The sequence below is a fragment of the Lolium perenne genome, chromosome 5 (genome assembly GCF_019359855.2).
Source record: "Lolium perenne isolate Kyuss_39 chromosome 5, Kyuss_2.0, whole genome shotgun sequence".
Taxonomy (NCBI): Eukaryota; Viridiplantae; Streptophyta; class Magnoliopsida; order Poales; family Poaceae; genus Lolium; species Lolium perenne.
In genome coordinates, this window is record NC_067248.2 from 38,111,291 (window position 1) to 38,132,409 (window position 21,119).

The window sequence follows — 21,119 nt, forward strand, 5'->3', positions numbered from 1 at the left end:
AGCTAGTAACATCACACAACCCAAGGCATTTTGGTGACATGGCATAGCAATGAATGAAGAAAGAGAGTGAGGTGGTAACTAACTATGTTGCCATAACATCACATACCCCAAGACAAGTTGAGTCTACACCATAGTAAATGACACAATGTATGACACCACATATAAGTTACTACCCACTATGAAGGTAGTAACTTAGATTAGTAACATATGTCATGTTACTACTCTAAGTTACTCCCCACTATGACTAGCCTAATAAAACATCAGGCACGGATAGATCAAAATCATGGTGAAGGATCAAGATGCATGATGCTGCTGCTGATGGCTACTGGTTGTTGCTACAGCTGCCTGTTTTGTTCATGTCTCGCCAATTTATAGTAGTCACTGGCTTGCCACTCCTGCAAATCATACCCAGCTTCTCCAAGGAGTACTATATTTCTATTTTTGTTGTGGATAATAAAAAAACCTACTGCTTACCTTCTTTTGACAGCATGATTAGTGTACTCTAATAGCCACTTGCATGAGCACTGAGCCTAATAATTTCCAGCAGTGGGAGGTGAAAAGTCATGATTGGGAAAGGGAGCCCAGTTGGGCAGTTAAAAAATAAAAATAAATAACAGTAAAAAGCATTGAGTTTTTTTTTCTAGAAATAATAATAAGTAATTGAATTAAACTACTACAATTTACACTGAGGAAAGAAGAAGAGGATCGAGGAGTAAAATGTGAAAGCAAACAGGTTAGCTTTGGCTGGAGCTGGGGAAGGAGCAAAGCTTTTTTCTCTCGGTTTCAGTACCGCCCATTTATACGCACCTCTCCCGTCCCGTCTTGTCCTCTCTCTCCTCCCTTCCCTTTTTTCTCTCTCTCTGTGCTCTTCTTGTTGTCCTCATCCACCCCATCAGGAGCTGGACTGCTGGAATGTGAGTGGTCTTTGGTTCCTTGCTCCCCCCTCCTCCTCTTCCTGTGCCGCATGCATGTCTTGGATCCTCTCGCCTTGGTTTCTTGCTCAGATTCTTGCAGCTGCTGCACATTCACGGGCTCTTAAAAGTTCTTGCCTTGTGTCTGTGCGCTACACTCTGGGGCTGGGCCTGGAGAAATCCTTCTGGATTTTGGGTATAATCTTGCTTTCAGTCCCCCCCAGCCTTGAAAATAAAAATCCAGCTTTTGGTTCAGTTCTTGATTCGCTTCCTTTTTACCGGCGACCATTCTCCTTCCTCTGCATTTTTCCCCATGCCATCCTGCACATTCTACTTTTTATGAAGATTTTTCTCCCCTATCGCTGCATGATTTGATTTGATGCTCAGCTTATCTACTTATTTCTTGGTGCTCTTGATTGCAGCAGGCTATTAGGTGATTAATCACATCCATCCTAGAGAACATCGCACTGCGGTGGTGGTTGCTGCCGGGCCGGCGCAGTGATGAGCTTCAGGAACCACCAAGACGGATTTGGGGCCCAGCTCGCCGCAGCGGGCCACGCCTCCAGTGGAGCGCAGCCGCTGCCGTGGTGGGTCGGGCACCAGCTGCTGTACGGCGAGGCAATGGGGCAGGGGAGGCCGGCGTCGCCGGAGGATGCGTGCCGGGACGGCCAGTTCCAGGTTGTGCCGAGGGCCCAGGCGCTGCTGGACGCGGCTCCGGTGCTGCCGCCGCAACAGCAGCTGATGAGCGAGAGGGGCATCCCTGAAGTGATGAAGTTCTCCATGGCTCATGGTGAGGCTCCTCTGCTCTGCCCTTGGTGTGCTAGAGCTTGAGATGAACTTGTTTAATTTGTGCATGTTAGTTGAACTTGAGATGAACATTTAGTTGTACAAATTTAGCATTTGGTAATACAAATTTACCATTTAGTACTACAAATTTGGCACTGTTTGTAGCATATAGTAGGTGCTCCTTTTTTTTTGGAAGAGCTTAGTTTTTGATAGTATGAAGTTTACACATAGGTAGTAGGATGCTGTCTCAAATTATAGGGTCATATTGCAAGGAAATAACGCCGGCATCCATGAAACCAACGGAAGAAACAGAAACTAAACATGCCTCATTCGGCATGACACTTCATCCTGTTCTGACAGAACATACGTATTCTACCTTCTTATTCATTCATAGATGCCATTTACAGCACATATTCATCGTATATTAGTTGCCGCTTTCACAAAAAACCCGTTATACTGTATGTAATTCCATGACATATCACATATTAGAGTAGGGAAAAAGAAACAAAAAATTGTATGTTGTGTGATGGTTCATGTATTTTCTGAAGATTAGAAAGTTCTGTTGGTCTAGCTTTGTAGCCATAAAATGGAAATAGTGGCAAACATGGTATACAATGTACTAACCACATACAACAGCTTTTGGTGGTGTCCAATGACCATCCTGCTTATGACCCTTGAGCTCTCTTAAATTTAGCACTGCATTTCGGGATTTAGCATAAGATTGTCAATTCTATACGTACTTCTCAGACCAGCGTGTGTGCGCTGTGCACTCGCACTCACACACCGGGAGCAAGGACACCCATACTGCCAAATTATGCTGTTTCCAATATGAGAGAACACAACGTATGTGCAATAACTAGTCTTTAGACATGTGCTAGGTAATTGTGGATATTTTCCTGGGTTTAAAATGTATTATTTTCTTTGATTCAGGCATGGCATGACACCAAAATACCTTAGTATGTAACCTAATATACCTTATGCCAGGTAGGCTCGGTCCTTCTGAAATATACACGTTTCGATATGTAAAACAAAAACAGCATAGCATTGGTACATTGATCCACAGTTGGTAGTACCGTTTATTTTAAATGTACTGCCATGTAATCATGTCGATGAGACTAGAAGTTTCTTTTTTTCAGTTACGAGTCTCCAGTAATGAACTGTATTGTGCGTAGTTCGTGCCTTTCATAAAAAAAAGAGTCTCCAGTTATGCACGTCAAATTTAGTCTCTAGTAACTTGATTGTTTGATGGATTGTAAGGAGTACATACCATTTAAAGCCTTTCACAATGCATAGTTTCTTAGCACATTCTCATATGAGAAATTAAAACTTAAGAGACAACTATCCCAATGCTGTTCCTAGCGGATATTCAAGTGCACGTGTGCTTCGAAGTTGATGGCTGCTCCTAATCAATGACACTGAATTTTGTGTAGACGGGGCACTGCTAGACCAGCATATCCGCTAGGGATTTTTGTTTGTGCAGGTTGCAGCCTCCATGCGGAGAGGCCTGTAGAATATAAGCTAAATCTCTCGCACCAAATCTCAGCAAACCCCCAAGTTGACTGTTCCTTGGCTGCTTTCGGGATGAACCTTTTGGGTGCACGCGAAAGCAGAATCAATATCAGATAGGCTGCAACTGACAGCAGAATGGGGCATTGTTGACTGTCTTGGAAACTCTAGTATAGGACACGAGATCAAGTTTCCTCGATTGCAACTTTTGAGTAACAAGATACTCCCAATATAAGAATGCAGCATGCATGTCAAGAAACGCTGTACAGGGATCGTACCAGAAACGTCGTATGTGTAGTAGCTTCCTTAACTGGCATGCAACATCACAAAGTACCTAGGATACAACACTAAGAAACCCCCATTGTGAAAGACCTAATATTTCTGTTTTATCGATGTTGGAAATATAATTTGCTTTGCGGTATTTTATTTCAGGTAAGGGAGTAAAAGGTTCTGAGCACACTGCCACTATCGCTCTGCAGTCACCATTCGTGGAATATAGTGATCGTTTTGAGTTGGGCCTTGGCCAAACTATGGTAAGCTTTTACCACTCTTTTGTATGCCATAGTAATTAGCAGTGCACTGAAAACTTGGCTATCCTTGTGCCTTGCTGAGTTTCCTTAATGCTGAATTAATCGATGTCTTGATTGATCGATGACTTTTGATTTTTCCAGGTTTCCTCCAATTATCCTTACGCTGATCATAACTATGGCGTACTTGCTCCTTTTGGAATGAGATCAACGGTAATGCATGTACTGTTAGTTTTGAATGAGGCTTCTTCACAGTTTCCATGACTGACTTCACTGTGGCACAACTATCAGAAAACTACTCTAATGATCCCTGAATTCCATAGTTTGAACATCTCATGCAGATCCTTTTTGGTTTTCCAGGAATGGTTTTAGTGCTAGTTGTATATGATATGATTTCTGATGGAGTGTGTGCCTAAACTTTTCAACTGTAGTTTCCTTTCGTACTGGTGTAGATCTGTTAGTTCATTCAATAAATAAAAATAGGATGGCACGTGTATAGTGTACAGGAAGGAGAACAATGTGACTGATTACGAAACATTGGGAATAGTAACTGGATGGTGAGCTTTTTCTTTGGGTAATGTCAGAATTTTTTTGTGGGTTATCTTTTTTTTTTCTTGACACTTGGACAAAGGATATATAAGGGTTTATCTTTGTTTGACACCGTAGTTTGTCAGATCGAAGCTCGTATGCGATTCACTTGTCGTACTGCATGATAACCTAATATGTTGCACCATTTCCCTTTGTATAATGCAGACTGGCAGTATGCTAATACCACTGAATATGCCAGCTGATGCACCAATTTATGTGAATGCAAAGCAATATGAAGGCATCCTACGCCGCCGTCGTGCTCGCGCAAAGGCAGAGAAGCAGAATAGGCTGATCAAATCAAGAAAGGTATGTCTCATTGCAGTGGCATATATCTAATTAACCCTTTCAACTATCATCCGTGTGCTAACTTCTACCGACACATGGATGATTTTACTTATGCCCCAGCATGCATTATTTCTTCTTTCTTTTGCATTCATGTGAGTGCCTTGATAATGCAGCCATATCTTCACGAGTCACGCCATCTTCATGCAATGCGTCGCGCAAGAGGCTCCGGTGGACGCTTCCTCAACACAAAGAAAGAGATCAACGGGAAGGAGGCTGATGTTGGGAACAAGGCGATGGACAGCAACCCGCTTATGCGCTTAGCTGCATCTCCCAGTTCAGTGATCCAGCACTCTGAGCATGGCAACCCAAGCAGCGTGTCCAGCCTGTCTGGCTCAGAGGTGACAAGCTTGTACGACCACGAAGACGTGGGCCACTACCATGGCTTTGAGCACCTCCGCACACACTTCTTCACCCCGCTCCCGAGCATCATGGACGGCGAGCATGGGGCTGGCAACCCCTTCAAGTGGGCAGCAGCCTCTGATGGCTGCTGCAACCTCCTCAAAGCATGACATGAGGGGGTACTGGGCAGCCGAGAGATGGCGTAAACCGGCAGCATCTGCTGCCGGCACTGTCCATCTCTAGGTCAGGGATTGCCCCTGCCGTCGTCTGGCTGTCCGTAGGCAATTCATTCTTGGCTCATGGCATCGGTAGTGCTCCCGCTCACCGCCTACTTGTCCTAGTTTTCTGGGACCCTGTGGTGAGTGGAACACCCCCTTTGCCATAAAAAATTAGGTATAAGTTAGTACTGCTTGCTGCCATTAGGTAGCAGGCTTAAGCTTTGGTCTGAATAAAATGTCTGGAACTTCAGACTAGTTGGTGTGGTATTGGTATCGAAGTATGTATGGAGTACTGGAGTCAGTCCATTTTGTTTGGAGAACAATGGAGCTCTGGAGTATGTTATGTACTGAGACTTGGTGATGTACTGTAGTAGTGCGCTTGGAGATTGTGTAAACTTGTGTTTTGTTGTAATCTGGTCTAAGTAACTCGAATTTAGGCATGTATTCCTTCGAGGTTGGTTTGTGATGTCTGATTTATGAGCAAGTTCCATTTGCATCAAACTTGGAAATGCAGAATGGCAAGAAGCCATAACTGTTTACTTGATGAAACTGGAAGAAAGTATGATTGTGTTTACCCGGTCTCTAGCTCATTCTAAGTTTTGGAAAATTATGATTGTACCAAAAAATCCTTATATTCATAGAGGAACAATAAGACAAATGACAAGGTGAATAGTAGTGGGCCTGTGCTAGGCGCCAGTCGGTTGAAATATTCAACGGATTAGCCACCTCTGATTGATGAAACACTAAACCTTCTCACACAACATTTTCTTATGCAACATCATTTACAACAAAGGGATTTCTATTTTCGTGCTCTCGGTTCCTTAGTTATGCTCAGTTTTCCCCAGCCCCTTATTTTTTCCTCAGTTTTCCCCAAGCTTTTGTCTGAAACCCGCAGAAAGAGCTCAGACGGAAGGAATCCGTTTATTTGAACGTTCCGTGCTGACGTGTGGGGCCGCGTCGTCTGTGGGGCCGCGTCGTGTGGGGTTGGTAGGAAGGGACCGCGTGGGACAGCACGAGACCGTGTTTGGTTGTACGTGAGAGCTGGGTTTTATCTCTCTCGGCCCAAATTGGCATTTTTAACAGCACCTTTTCCCCTCTTTCTCTCTCTGTCTTTTTCACCAAATTAGTATCAAATCTAGAGAAGCTTCTATTTCTGTCTTTCTTCAATTATTTATGCCTTTTAGCCCTCGTTTTTTGCCCAATATGGCAGCAAATCTAGTAGTAAATCTAAAAGCTATTATATGATAAATTCACAGCAGCATAATCAGAAAACTAAGTATTATACATAGGTAAACTGCATACAGCAGCCAAAAGCAGCCAATAACATTGTTAATGTTCACGACAAACTAAGCTGAAAAAAATACAAGACGCATGCAATGTATGGCCAACAAGAAGATTAGGATACCCCAGGATGAATGAATTTGTTATTCATTCCTCATATATTTCTGCGTCGCTCCATTCGTGCATTATCCCAAGGAAATATTCATTGAACTCCCGCCGTCTGCAGTGTGCGGCCAATACATCCTCCAAACGGTATGACCTGTGTTCATTTCTCAGACCGTAGCTTCCTAATCTATGCACATTTTGTGGCCACTCATCCCAGGAATTTGTATCATGAAAGTACTCTCTGGTATAACCCAAATCCGCGTAGTAGATGCAGCCAGGTCGAAGTGTCGGGTGCACTCTGGTGTCGACGGAGATACACCGGATATAATGCACGAAGAAGGCATGAATGCCAATGTTACTGACCGGATGGAGAGAGCGGCTCTGAGTGTCCACACGGTACACCACATGCGTGTTGTGCATCAACACAAGTAGCAGATCACCATCCGACTTCACAAGGTAGAACTTGTCACTTCCAAGTTCTGGAAATGAAATTAGTGTCTCCATCTTGACAGTGCTCGCGCGCTGCTGCAACTGTACATTGGTGCACACTATTCTTCCGGACTCAAAATTGTCCACAACTATTGCATACAGTTCACCATTGAACGGGGTAATGCAACGCATACTATGGTTCTTGATCGAAAATCTTCCTTCTCCCCAATCTTCAGATATATCCTTAGTTGGAGTGCTCTCATCGACCCAACCAAGTTCCTCCGGGTAATGTCCGCAAGCGAAGACCATAGTCGGGGAGTTGATTACAGCGACTGAATCCAGAAAAATAGATGGCATCTGCGCCTCAAACATAGTGTTCGATGTCTTTGTGAGTGGGTTCAGAAGCCGTATCTTGTGCGGCGGGTTCTTCTGGGCAAGCACGATGACGCCACGGCAAAAGCCGACTAAATAGTATCTAAAATATATTGATGAAGATAATATTCAGCACTAAGATTGAAAATAAGAATAGATTAACCCTATAGATATGGAGGAATTTGAACCTTGCACGAACTGCAGATAGATCTATGGTGACGTAGTGATGCGTGCAGTTAACACACGTCCATTGGGAACCCCAAGAGGAAGGTGTGATGCGTACAGTAGCAAGTTTTCCCTCAGTAAGAAACCAAGGTTTATCGAACCAGTAGGAGTCAAGGATCACGTGAAGGTCGTTGGTGACGGAGTGTAGTGCGGCGCAACACCAGGGATTCCGGCGCCAACGTGGAACCTGCACAACACAATCAAAGTACTTTGCCCCAACGTAACAGTGAGGTTGTCAATCTCACCGGCTTGCTGAAAACAAAGGATTAACCGTATAGTGTGGAAGATGATGTTTGTTTGCGAAGAACAGTAAAGAACAAGTACTGCAGTAGATTGTATTTCAGATGTAAAGAATGGACCGGGGTCCACAGTTCACTAGTGGTGTCTCTCCCATAAGATAAATGCATGTTGGGTGAACAAATTACAGTTGGGCAATTGACAAATAAAGAAGGCATAACAATGCACATACATATATCATGATGAGTACTATGGGATTTAATCAGGGCATTACGACAAAGTACATAGACCGCTATCCAGCATGCATCTATGCCTAAAAAGTCCACTTTCAGGTTATCATCCGAACCCCTTCCGGTATTAAGTTGCAAACAATAGACAGTTGCATTAAGTATGGTGCGTAATGTAATCAACACAAATATCCTTAGACAAAGCATTGATGTTTTATCCCTAGTGGCAACAGCACATCCACAACCTTAGAACTTTCTCACCTTGTCCTGCATTCAATGGAGGCATGAACCCACTATCGAGCATAAATACTCCCTCTTGGAGTTACAAGTATCAACTTGGCCAGAGCCTCTACTAGCAACGGAGAGCATGCAAGAACATAAACAACATATATGATAGATTGATAATCAACTTGACATAGTATTCCATATTCATCGGATCCCAACAAACACAACATGTAGCATTACAAATAGATGATCTTGATCATGATAGGCAGCTCACAAGATCTAACATGATAGCACAATGAGGAGAAGACAACCATCTAGCTACTGCTATGGACCCATAGTCCAGGGGTGAACTACTCACACATCGATCCGGAGGCGATCATGGCGATGAAGAGCCCTCCGGGAGATGATTCCCCTCTCCGGCAGGGTGCCGGAGGCGATCTCCTGAATCCCCCGAGATGGGATTGGCGGCGGCTGCGTCTCTGGAAGGTTTTCCGTATCGTGGCTCTCGGTACTGGGGGTTTCGCGACGAAGGCTTTAAGTAGGCGGAAGGGTAGGTTTAGGGGCGGCACGAGGGCCCCACACAACAGGGCGGCGCGGGCCCTAGCCTGGCCACGCGGCCCTGGCGTGGCGGCGCCTCGTCGCCCCACTTCGTAATCCTTTCGGTCTTCTGGAAGCTTCGTGGAAAAATAAGACCCTGGGCGTTGATTTCGTCCAATTCTGAGAATATTTCCTTTGTAGGATTTCTGAAACCAAAAACAGCAGAAACAAAGAATCGGCTCTTCGGCATCTCGTCAATAGGTTAGTGCCGGAAAATGCATAATAATGACATAAAGTGTGTATAAAACATGTGAGTATCATCATAAAAGTAGCATGGAACATAAGAAATTATGGATACGTTTGAGACGTATCAAGCATCCCCAAGCTTAGTTCCTACTCGCCCTCGAGTAGGTAAACGATAACAAGGATAATTTCTGAAGTGACATGCTATCATAATCTTGATCAATACTATTGTAAAGCATATGAGATGAATGCAGCGATTCGAAGCAATGGTAAAGACAATGGTTAAACAACTGAATCATATAGCAAAGACTTTTCATGAATAGTACTTTCAAGACAAGCATCAATAAGACTTGCATAAGAGTTAACTCATAAGCAATAAATTCTTAGTAGAAAGCTTTGAAACAACACAAAGGAAGATATAAGTTTCAGCGGTTGCTTTCAACTTCAACATGTATATCTCATGGATAATTGTCAACATAAAGCAATATAACAAGTGCAATAGGTAAATATGTAAGAATCAATGCACACAGTTGACACAAGTGTTTGCTTCTGAGATAGAAAGAAGTAGGTAAACTGACTCAACAATAAAGTAGAAGAATGACCCTTCGCAGAGGGAAGCATGGATTACTATTTTTGTGCTAGAGCTTTTTATTTTGAAAACATAGAAACAATTTTGTCAACGGTAGTAATAAATCATATGTGTTATGTATAAGATATCCTATAAGTTGCAAGCCTCATGCATAGTATACCAATAGTGCTCGCACCTTGTCCTAATTAGCTTGGATTAACACGGATTATCATTGCATAGCATATGTTTCAACCAAGTGTCACAAAGGGGTACCTCTATGCCGCCTGTACAGATGTCTAAGGAGAAAGTTCGCATTGGATTTCTCGCTTTTGATTATTCTCAACTTAGACATCCATACCGGGACAACATAGACAACAGATAATGGACTCCTCTTTTAATGCTTAAGCATTCAACAACAGATAATATTCTCATAAGAGATTGAGGATTTGTGTCCAAACTGAAACTTCCACCATGATTCATGGCTTTAGTTAGCGGCCCAATGTTCTTCTCTAACAATATGCATACTCAAACCATTTGATCATGAAAATCGCCCTTACTTCAGACAAGACGAACATGCATAGCAACTCACATGATATTCAACAAAGGTAAAAGTTGATGGCGTCCCCAGAAACATGGTTACCGCTCAACAAGCAACTTATTAAGAAATAAGATACATAAATACATATTCTTCACCACAATAGTTTTTAAGGCTATTTTTCCATGAGCTATGTATTGTAAAGGCAAAGAATAGAATTTTAAAGGTAGCACTCAAGTAATGTACTTTGGAATGGCGGAGAAATACCATGTAGTAGGTAGGTATGGTGGACACAAATGGCATAGTTTTTTGGCTCAAGGATTTGGATGCATGAGAAGAATTCCCTCTCAATACAAGGCTAGGCTAGCAAGGTTGTTTGAAGCAAACTCAAGTATAAAACGGTGCAGCAAGACTCACATATGAACATATTGTAAGCATTATAAGACTTTACATCGTCTCCTTGTTGTTCAAACACCTTAACCAGAAAATATCTAGACTCTAGAGAGACCAATCATGCAAACCAAATTTTAACAAGCTCTATGTAGTTCTTCATTAATAGGTGCAAAGTACATGATGCAAGAGCTTAAACATGATCTATATGAGCACAACAATTGCCAAGTATCAAATTATTCAAGACATTATACCAATTACCACATGAAGCATTTTCTATTTTCAACCATATATCAATGAACGAAGTAGTTCAACCTTCGCAATGAACATTAAGAATAAAGCTAAGAACATATGTGTTCATACGAAACAGCGGAGCGTGTCTCTCTCCCATACAAAAATGCTAGGATCCGATTTTATTCAAACAAAAACAAAAAATAAAAACAAACAGACGCTCCAAGTAAAGCACATAAGATGTGACTGAATAAAAATATAGTTTCACTAGAGGTGACCTGATAAGTTGTCGATGAAGAAGGGGATGCCTTGGGCATCCACAAGCTTAGATGCTTGAGTCTTCTTAAAATATGCAGGGATGAACCACGGGGGCATCCCCAAGCTTAGACTTTTCACTCTTCTTGATCATATTGTATCATCCTCCTCTCTTGACCCTTGAAAACTTCCTCCACACCAAACTCGAAACAAACTCATTAGAGGGTTAGTGCATAATTGAAAATTCATATATTCAGAGGTGACATAATCATTCTTAACACTTCTGGACATTGCACAAAGCTACTGAAAGTTAATGGAGCAAAGAAATCCATCAAACATAGCAAAACAGGCAATGCGAAATAAAAGGCAGAATCTGTCAAAACAGAACAGTCCGTAAAGACGAATTTTTCTGGGGCACTTAACTTATTCAGATGAAAATTCTCAAATTGAATGAAAGTTGCGTACATATCTGAGGATCACGCACGTAAATTGGCAGATTTTTCTAAATTTCCTACAGAAGGGGCTGCTCAATTTCGTGACAGTAAGAAATCTGTTTCTGCGCAGTAATCCAAATCTAGTATCAACATTACTATCAAAGACTTTACTTGGCACAACAATGCAATAAAATAAAGATAAGGAGAGGTTGCTACAGTAGTAACAACTTCCAAGACTCAAAAATAAAACAAAAGTGCTGTAGTAAAATAATGGGTTGTCTCCCATAAGCGCTTTTCTTGAACGCCTTTCAGCTAGGCGCAGAAAGTGTGAATCAAGTATTGTCGAGAGATGAAGCATTAACATTCTTACCAGGGGCTTTGCACCTATCCTTCTTACTCTTATTCTTACTCTTTGGTCTAGGAAATACTTGACCGCATCCAGGTGTAGAGGTAAAATTTAGAGTGCCTTTTCCCACATCTATGGTTGCTCCCAAGAGTTTCAGCAGGGATCTTCCAAGTGTAATTTGTCCTGTCCCTACACATTCAATAACAAGGTAATCAGTGGATACCGTTCTTCCAAGAAAGGTTGTGAACACACCTTCAGCTATCCCCTCAGGAATTATAACATAATTATCAGTAAGAGTTATTCCTTCTCCACCTTCAATAAGTTCCCAAAGTGTCAAAGATTCATAGATACTTTTAGGCATAAGGCAAAACTCAGACATAATATCACAACGGGCATAAAAAGTTTCACCACAAATAGCAACTTTAATAGTAGGGATCCACATTGAAGGTTTAAAATTTACTGGAACATAATCATAATATTCTCGGATCTGGTTGTACCCTTCTTTTAAACAAGATATATTTGTTTCAAGAGTGTTTAATCTATCATAAATACTAGCAAGAGATGAATCGAAATTACTAGTTGAGCTAGATGATGTAACCAATTTGTTTATGGCATTAAAAGCTTGATCCCCATCGCAGTGAAGGAAATCTCCTCCCACTAAAGCATCCAAAGCATATCTATAGCGAACAATAAGCCCAAAATAAAAATTACTAAGAAGCAAACTTAGAGTCGTTCTAGGTTCAGTTTTACCATAAAAATCCAAAATTCTAGACCAAGCTTCTTCAAAACTCTCCTCACTCCTTTGTTTAAAAGTAAAGATCAATTCCTCGGGTGACGGAGTAACAAGTGCAGGACTAGACATGATAACAAAATAAAGTAAATGCAAGTAAATTTTTTTTTGTGTGTTTTTAATATAGAGAACGCAAACAAGACAATAAATAAAGTAAAGCTAGCAACTAATTTTTTTGTATTTTGATATAGAGAACAAACAAAGCAGTAAATAAAGTAAAACTAAAGCAAGACAAAAACAAAGTAAAGAGATTGGAAGAAACTATGAGGATAGAATACATTTATTCTTTCAGTGTAATTTCAGTGTCAGAATTTGGAATTATTTGCAGATAGAATGACATCAACATGATCAGATACAAGATGTGATAGATCAGGCCAGAAGAAGCTTTCAGCACCCTTTCTTTATGGAAGTTATGATGGTGGCATGTTGGAACATTTGGATAATCAGAAATGAGAAGATTTTCAGAAGTGAAAGGAGCTCCTTCACTAAGTGGAGAAGCAAGTTTATCCATGATATGTCTTTACTGCAATATAGGATTAAAGACAAACATAGAGATAGTTTTATTTCTTGGTTAAAGTCTCTGCCTTAGAGGCTGTTTTTGAGTTTTTTCTTAGCTTCTTCTCTTCTTTTGTATATATTGCAGACTTTCATATGTTTTAAATAAAGAAAATTACTGTGGGGCTTTTGCCTCACAGTCCAGGGTCAAAAAAAAAAAGTAAAGAGATTGGATGTGGGAGACTCCCCTTGCAGCGTGTCTTGATCTCCCCGGCAACGGCGCCACAAAAAGAGCTTGATGCGTGCAGTTAACACACGTCCGTTGGGAACCCCAGGAGGAAGGTGTGATGCGTATAGTAGCAAGTTTTCACTCAGTAAGAAACCAAGGTTTATCGAACCAGTAGGAGTCAAGGATCACGTGAAGGTCGTTGGTGACGGAGTGTAGTGCAGCGCAACACCAGGGATTCCGGCGCCAACGTGGAACCTGCACAACACAATCAAAGTACTTTGCCCCAACGTAACAGTGAGGTTGTCAATCTCACCGTCTTGCTGAAAACAAAGGATTAACCGTATAGTGTGGAAGATGATGTTTGTTTGCGAAGAACAGTAAAGAACAAGTACTGCAGTAGATTGTATTTCAGATGTAAAGAATGGACCGGGGTCCACAGTTCACTAGTGGTGTCTCTCCCATAAGATAAATGGCATGTTGGGTGAACAAATTACAGTTGGGCAATTGACAAATAAAGAAGGAATAATAATGCACATACATATATCATGATGAGTACTATGAGATTTAATCAGGGCATTACGACAAAGTACATAGACCGCTATCCAGCATGCATCTATGCCTAAAAAGTCCACTTTCAGGTTATCATCCGAACCCCTTCCGGTATTAAGTTGCAAACAACAGACAATTGCATTAAGTATGGTGCGTAATGTAATCAACACAAATATCCTTAGACAAAGCATTGATGTTTTATCCCTAGTGGCAACAGCACATCCACAACCTTAGAACTTTCTGTCACCGTCCTGCATTCAATGGAGGCATGAACCCACTATCGAGCATAAATACTCCCTCTTGGAGTTACAAGTATCAACTTGGCCAGAGCCTCTACTAGCAACGGAGAGCATGCAAGAACATAAACAACATATATGATAGATTGATAATCAACTTGACATAGTATTCCATATTCATCGGATCCCAACAAACACAACATGTAGCATTACAAATAGATGATCTTGATCATGATAGGCAGCTCACAAGATCTAACATGATAGCACAATGAGGAGAAGAAAACCATCTAGCTACTGCTATGGAACCATAGTCCAGGGGTGAACTACTCACACATCGATCCGGAGGCGATCATGGCGATGAAGAGCCCTCCGGGCGATGATTCCCCTCTCCGGCAGGGTGCCGGAGGCGATCTCCTGAATCCCCCGAGATGGGATTGGCGGCGGCTGCGTCTCTGGAAGGTTTTCCGTATCGTGGCTCTCGGTACTGGGGGTTTCACAACGAAGGCTTTAAGTAGGCGGAAGGGTAGGTTTAGGGGCGGCATGAGGGCCCCACACAACAGGGCGGCGCGGGCCCTAGCCTGGCCGCGCGGCCCTGGCGTGGCGGCGCCTCGTCGCCCCACTTCGTAATCCTTTCGGTCTTCTGGAAGCTTCGTGGAAAAATAAGACCCTGGGCATTGATTTCGTCCAATTCCGAGAATATTTCCTTTGTAGGATTTCTGAAACCAAAAACAGCAGAAAACAGCAACTGGCTCTTCGACATCTCGTCAATAGGTTAGTGCCGGAAAATGCATAATAATGACATAAAGTGTGTATAAAACATGTGAGTATCATCATAAAAGTAGCATGGAACATAAGAAATTATGGATACGTTTGAGACGTATCACGTAGCGGGATGTGCCGAGACGGAGGAAGGTGAACTCAGCGGCGCGTGGAAGAGCGTGGTCTAGCATGATCCATTCGTGCAGGTGCACGTCGGGATCAGGTAAACCTGAGAGCCAATTCCTACAGACTTGCCTCATAGCAGAGTAGGTGTCCACGTACTCCTCATTCGCCAATAAGCATTCGCCGATCTTGTGAAGTGGTCCGTCAGCCGTGAGAGAGGGCCAGTTCACGGAGGCGCCGCGCTTGGATGCGCCGCCCTCGGAGGCGACGGGCTCGAAGGCGACGGGCTCGGAGGCGACGGGCTCGGAGGCGACGGGCTGGGAGGCAACGGGCTCGGAGGCGACGGGCTCGGGGGCGATGGCCGCCGGCGCATTCTTCTTCTCCATCGCCGGCAGGGGAGCGCTCGTACGGCGGTTGGGGTTTTTTGGAGAAGTTGATGGGACGTGAGAGGGGTGGTTTCGTGCGTGAGCGAGAATGAGACGTACTGTGTGCAGAGGGAGGGAGAGAGGGGCTTACGCGTCCTAAATGCGACCCGCGTCCTACGCGTCCACTATTGCACGTCTGCACCGTGACACGCGTCAACAATGGCACGTCTTCCACTTCTGCACCGCAACACGCATCCTCGAGTCTAACCCTGAAAATTTAGATATACTCAGGTATACCCTCGAGTCATATACTAGCATTTTTTGTGTGCTCAGTTTTCGCCTTGAGTGCTAATACTGGCTAGTGCAATATACTCAGTTTTACCCTCAAGTGGCTGGTCAACAGAGAGTCAACGAGTGGGATTAACTAGTTAAATGAGTTATTTAATGTGCAAAAAAATCCGAAAAAGAGTGGCACTTACTCATGGAGTCTTTAGCACAAATTGCCACTTCTCAAATCATAGATAAATCAAGTTTTACCACAAATTGCCACTTCTCAAATCACCTAGTAGCTATGAAGGTGCATGGTTTTCCACAATAAGCCCTACCCAAAACAGCTTTCCCCAAAACATACTTTGTCTGAATGAGGCCATAATTTTCACACTCATGTATATTTGTATTGCAAATAGTTTGAGGTAGGCCAAGATGGGTTTCATTGTACCAAACACGCATTTTCCATTTTTTAAATCTCATATTTGAATCCCTTAGTCTGTTTACTACTCACTTGCCCTTGGTTTCTTGATACTACTCAGTTTTGCCCTCTCCCTTCACAAATTCTCACAGACGCCCAACATTGCCCTGATTGGTCTAGCCGATGTCACGCGGATCGTGCCCACCGACCGTTGATCGTAGGATTTAACGGGCAGGATAACCCCTATCTCTCTCTCTCTGGTCGGGGCCACCACCCTCTCTCTCTCTGTCGGCGGTTAGCTTCCACCCTCTATGTATGCTTAAGGGCGGTTACCCAGTACGCTAAAGTTTTGTTTTCTGCATTATTTTTCGCGTGCTAAATTATAAACTCTTTTAGGCATTATTTTTCACGCAAAAAATGATACACCATCACCAATTTGTTGTAGCCATTACTTTTCACGCAAAAAATGATACACCATCACCAATTTGTTGTAGCCATTACTTTTCACGCAAAAAAATGATACACCATCACCGATTTGTTTAGCCATTACTTTTCACGCAAAAAATGATACATCATCACCAATTTGTTTAGCCATTACTTTTCACGCAAAAAATGATACACCATCACCAATTTGTTTAGCCATTACTATACACCATCACCCATTTCTTGTAGCCATTACTTTCCATGAAAAAAATGATAAACCATCACCGATTTGTTGTAGCCATTACTTTTCACGCAAAAAATGATGAACAATCACCGATTTCTTGTAGCCATTACGGCAAAATGATAAACTATCACGAATTACCATTTCTTTTAGGCATTACTTTTCACGGTAAAATGATAAACTAAATCACGAAGTTCCATTTCCGTCAAAATAGTCCGCATTACTTTTTTGTTGAGATATATATACCCCCACAACGGTCATCTCCTCCTTAAATTATTGTGTAAACCCCCACAACGGTCACCTCCTCCTTAATTTATTGCGTAAACCCCTACAACGGTCATCTCTCCCTTATAAACACCCACAACGGCCATCCCTTGTGTCAATAGGTTCTGCCTCTCTCTTCTTCATTCACATACACTTGATCATCCATTGCCATGGCTTCCACGTTGACGTGGGCACTACCCTTCAGGTAACCGACGTTGCTCTACCCTATACGGTCCAGCTGGAGGCCCATGAAAGTACCCGATGGCAAGGTGGGCCACTAGGACGGTGCAACGGAAGATTCCTTGAAGTACAAGACACGGAAGGAGCCGAACAAGGAAAGTTTAGATCTACTGTAAACCTAGTCGTACTCGATTAGGCCTCTTGAGACCTGGCCTCCTATATAAAGGCCAGGAGAGGGGCTGTCGAGGGGCAACCAATCTTAGTGACCTTAGCCAACAGAAGCTTAGAGCTAGGTTACCCTAATACTTAGCCATCTCGACGGGATCATAGCCGAACTATTCGGCACCCCATTGTAACCCATTATCATCATAATCAAGAACAGACAGGCAGGACGTAAGGGTTTTACCTCATCGAGGGCCCCGAACCTGGGTAAATCGCTCTCCCCGCTTGTCTGTGAACCGATGTCTCGTGTCAGCTTGCAGGATTCCATCAACCCTAAGCCCCTATCGGAGGGCATTGCCGAGGAGCACCCTCGACAATTGGCGCCGTCTGTGGGAACCCTGTCGGCACAAGGCAGGTCATCGGCAATACCAGTCACATCTGCGGCATTCGTACTCGAGTCGCCAACGCCACCAGATCCAAAAGACCCGATCCACTGCGGATCCTTTGAGTTTGTACCACATCTCGAGCCATCGCGCTCAATCTCCACAGAATCGCATGACGGCATGACCGCAACTTTCGGAGGCGTTCACTTCATCATCGACTCCAGAGGTTTTCTTCGCCTCCCTAGGGCAAGTACATCAGGCTCAAGAACCCCAGTCTCGGCAGGTGACGTTCCGGTGGCAACCTTGGAAATTCCGCCCAGAAACGCGCAAGGAGGCAGCCGAGGAAGTTTCGACCTCGCAACGGGACGAAGGAAAAGACGAAGGGATTCGCACCATGGAGAGGAAGAACGTACAGCGACTCACCCTCGCCAGTCCGAACGAGGGCAGCAGGACATGCAACCGATCCATGGCCGCACCCGTACGCCGTGTTTATCGGCTACAGAGCAGCTCGAGGCACCATGTTACCTCCACTCCTACATTGATCCGAAGGATGGTCGAGAGAAATCCAGTCACCTACTAAGGAACTGCCGACACTTCCTGGAAATTCGACAGTTCTGTGATGATCTTAGAGCCGAAGCCATATCAAGAGTTCACATGATGGAGAAGAGGGCAAGGTCTTACAGCTATCCGCCAGAACCGTATGTACCAGAGCCGTACGAACCAATGGAAAGAGACGAGTATGTACCAGCCGAAGCATTCCCAAAGCCACGCGGGCAGGTCAACATGATCCATAAAACCAGCTTTTCAAAAAGGGAAATCAAGAAATTCTCGCGAGAAGTGAAGTATGCGGAAGTTGCTATGGTTGACACACCCGAATTCATCGACTGGTCAGAACAAAGCATCTCCTTCGACAGGACAGACCACCCGAAAGCCGTCCCTAGGCCAGGTCATGCAGCCCTTGTCCTTGAGGCGCAGATTGGAGGGTACAACATGAGCAAAGTATTCATGGATGGAGGAAGTGGCTTGAACCTGCTATTCGCCAACACAATGAGACCAATGGGTTTAACAGTCGATATGCTAAGAGAGTCTGACACAGGATTCCATGGCATTATACCAACTCGACCCGCTTATTCTCTTGGTAAAACAACATTGGATGTAGTCTTTGGTACGCCCAACAATTTCAGGAAAGAGAAGATCGAGTTCGAAGTAGTCGACTGGGAGTCTCAATATCACGCCATCCTCGGCAGGCCCGCGTTTGCCAAATTCATGGCCGTACCTCATTATGCGTACCTAAAACTGAAGATGCTAGGCAACAACGGGACCCCAATAACCGTTCATGGGAGCTTTGCTCGATCAGACACCTGCGATAGGGAGTTCCAGAAGATCGCCTCGAAGTTCGGCGCCAGGGAAGAACTCAATGCAATCGACGCTGCCATAGATCATACGCAACCACCAGCCGACAACCGAAACGTAAGATCCGACGAGTTTGATGCTACAAAGGAAGCCAAGAAGCTGCAGGTGCATCCCACTGACCCGAAGAAAACGGTCAATACGTCGGCTGACCTTACGGTCGCATAGGAAGGCGCGCTCATCGAGTTCCTCCGTGAGCGCTGGGAGATATTTGCATGGGAACCATCTGACATGCCAGGTATCCCCAGGGAACTCGCTGAGCACGCCCTTAATGTTGACCCGACAGCCAAACCAGTGCAGCAGTCAATGCGCCGATTTTCCGAACCAAAGAGGAGAGCAATTGGCGAGGAAATCAATCGACTCCGTAAAGCAGGATTCATCCGAGAGCTCAAGGAATCTGAGTGGGTGGCCAACCCTGTCATGGTGCCCAAAAAGGACACCACCGCTCTGCGTATGTGTATCGATTACACTGGCCTCAACAAACACTGTCCGAAAGACCACTTCCCGCTGCCTCGAATTGATCAGATAGTCGATTCCACAGCCGGATGCGATCGCCTCTCCTTTCTTGATGCGTACTCCGGATATAATCAGATCAAGCTGAAGAAAGAAGACCAGGAGCTAACCGCGTTCATCACCCCACACGGCGTTTTCTGTTACAACGTCATGACCTTCGGGTTGAAAAACGCAGGAGCAACTTATCAACGTTGCATGCAGGCTTGCCTTGGAGAGCAGATCGGGAGAAACATCGAAGTTTACATTGACGATATCGTGGTGAAAACAAAGCACACTGCCACTCTCTTGGATGATTTGCGGGAAACTTTTGACAACTTAGACAAGTATAAAATCAAGTTGAATCCCAAAAAATGTTTCTTTGGAGTGCCAGGGGGCAAGTACCAGGGTACTTCATCTCGGCCAGGGGGATTGAAGCCAACCCTTTGAAGATCAAAGCTATTCTCGACATGAAGCCGCCAAAGAATCTGCACCAAGTGCATCAACTGGCAGGACGATTAGCAGCACTCAGCAGGTTCATCGCCAAGCTAGGAGAAAAAGCTTTGCCCTTCTACAATTTGATGAAAAAATCAGAAAAGTTCGAGTGGACAAAGGAGGCGCAGGAATCCTTCGACAATCTGAAGAAAATCTTGTCGACATCTCCAGTCCTTGTAACCCCCCGTGAGAAGGAAACACTGCTCATGTATATAGCTGCGACAGCCCAAGTCTTTAGTAGCGTCTTGGTCGTCGAACGAGAAGAAGCAGGCAGAGTTCATGGCGTGCAGAGGCCCGTTTACTACCTCAGTGAAGTGCTCACACCCGCAAGACAGAGGTACCCCCATCATCAGAAGCTGGCATACGCAGTGTGGAGGTCAGCTCGCAAGTTACGACACTACTTCACAGAGCACCCAATTATCGTCGTGAGCGAAGCACCACTGAAGAACGTAATGACCAATCCAGAGGCCACAGGTCGAGTGTCCCAATGGGCTATCGAGATAGCACCACACGACATAACTTACGTCAATCGAACAGCGATAAAATCCCAAATCCTCCCAGATTTTGTGGCAGACTGGATCCAATCACAGACACCAGCAGCACCCGACATGTCGGGGTCATGGATAATGTACTTCGACGGGTCAAAATGAAGCACAGGTGTAGGAGCAGGAGTGGTGCTGATATCACCGCAGGGAGATAAGATGAAGTACATACTACGTATGAATTTCTCACTGCCGACGAACAATGAAGCAGAATACGAAGAGCTGCTGCACGGAATGAAGATGGCAAAGGCATGCGGGGCAACTCGTCTGGAAATCTATGGAGACTCAAACTTGGTGGTGCAGCAGTCGATGAACCTGTGCGACGCGGTCAGCGACAACATGATCGCCTATCGGCAGCTGTATCAAAATATGGAAGCTAAATTCGAAGGATGTGAGCTCAAGCATATCGGCAGAGCCAGCAACGAGGAAGCCGACA

The 21,119-nt window shown here is 44.2% G+C and overlaps 1 protein-coding gene across 5 annotated transcripts; it reads left to right on the forward strand.

The window, feature by feature from the left end:
- The first annotated feature begins 789 nt into the window (after positions 1–789).
- Positions 790–5,673, forward strand: LOC127320825 (nuclear transcription factor Y subunit A-10). 5 transcript variants are annotated; one of them, XM_051349912.2, is made up of 6 exons: positions 790–914; positions 1,337–1,701; positions 3,636–3,736; positions 3,875–3,943; positions 4,484–4,624; positions 4,777–5,673. In XM_051349912.2, the coding sequence occupies exons 2-6, from the start codon at positions 1,413–1,415 to the stop codon at positions 5,170–5,172; spliced, it is 996 nt and encodes a 331-aa protein (XP_051205872.1). In that variant the 5' UTR covers positions 790–914; positions 1,337–1,412; the 3' UTR covers positions 5,173–5,673. The 5 variants fall into 5 exon arrangements, with proteins under 5 accessions (XP_051205872.1, XP_051205871.1, XP_051205870.1 ...); XM_051349911.1 differs by having other exon boundaries at positions 796–914; positions 1,334–1,701; XM_051349910.1 differs by lacking the exon at positions 790–914 and adding an exon at positions 921–1,107 and having other exon boundaries at positions 1,334–1,701.
- The last annotated feature ends 15,446 nt before the right edge of the window (positions 5,674–21,119 follow it).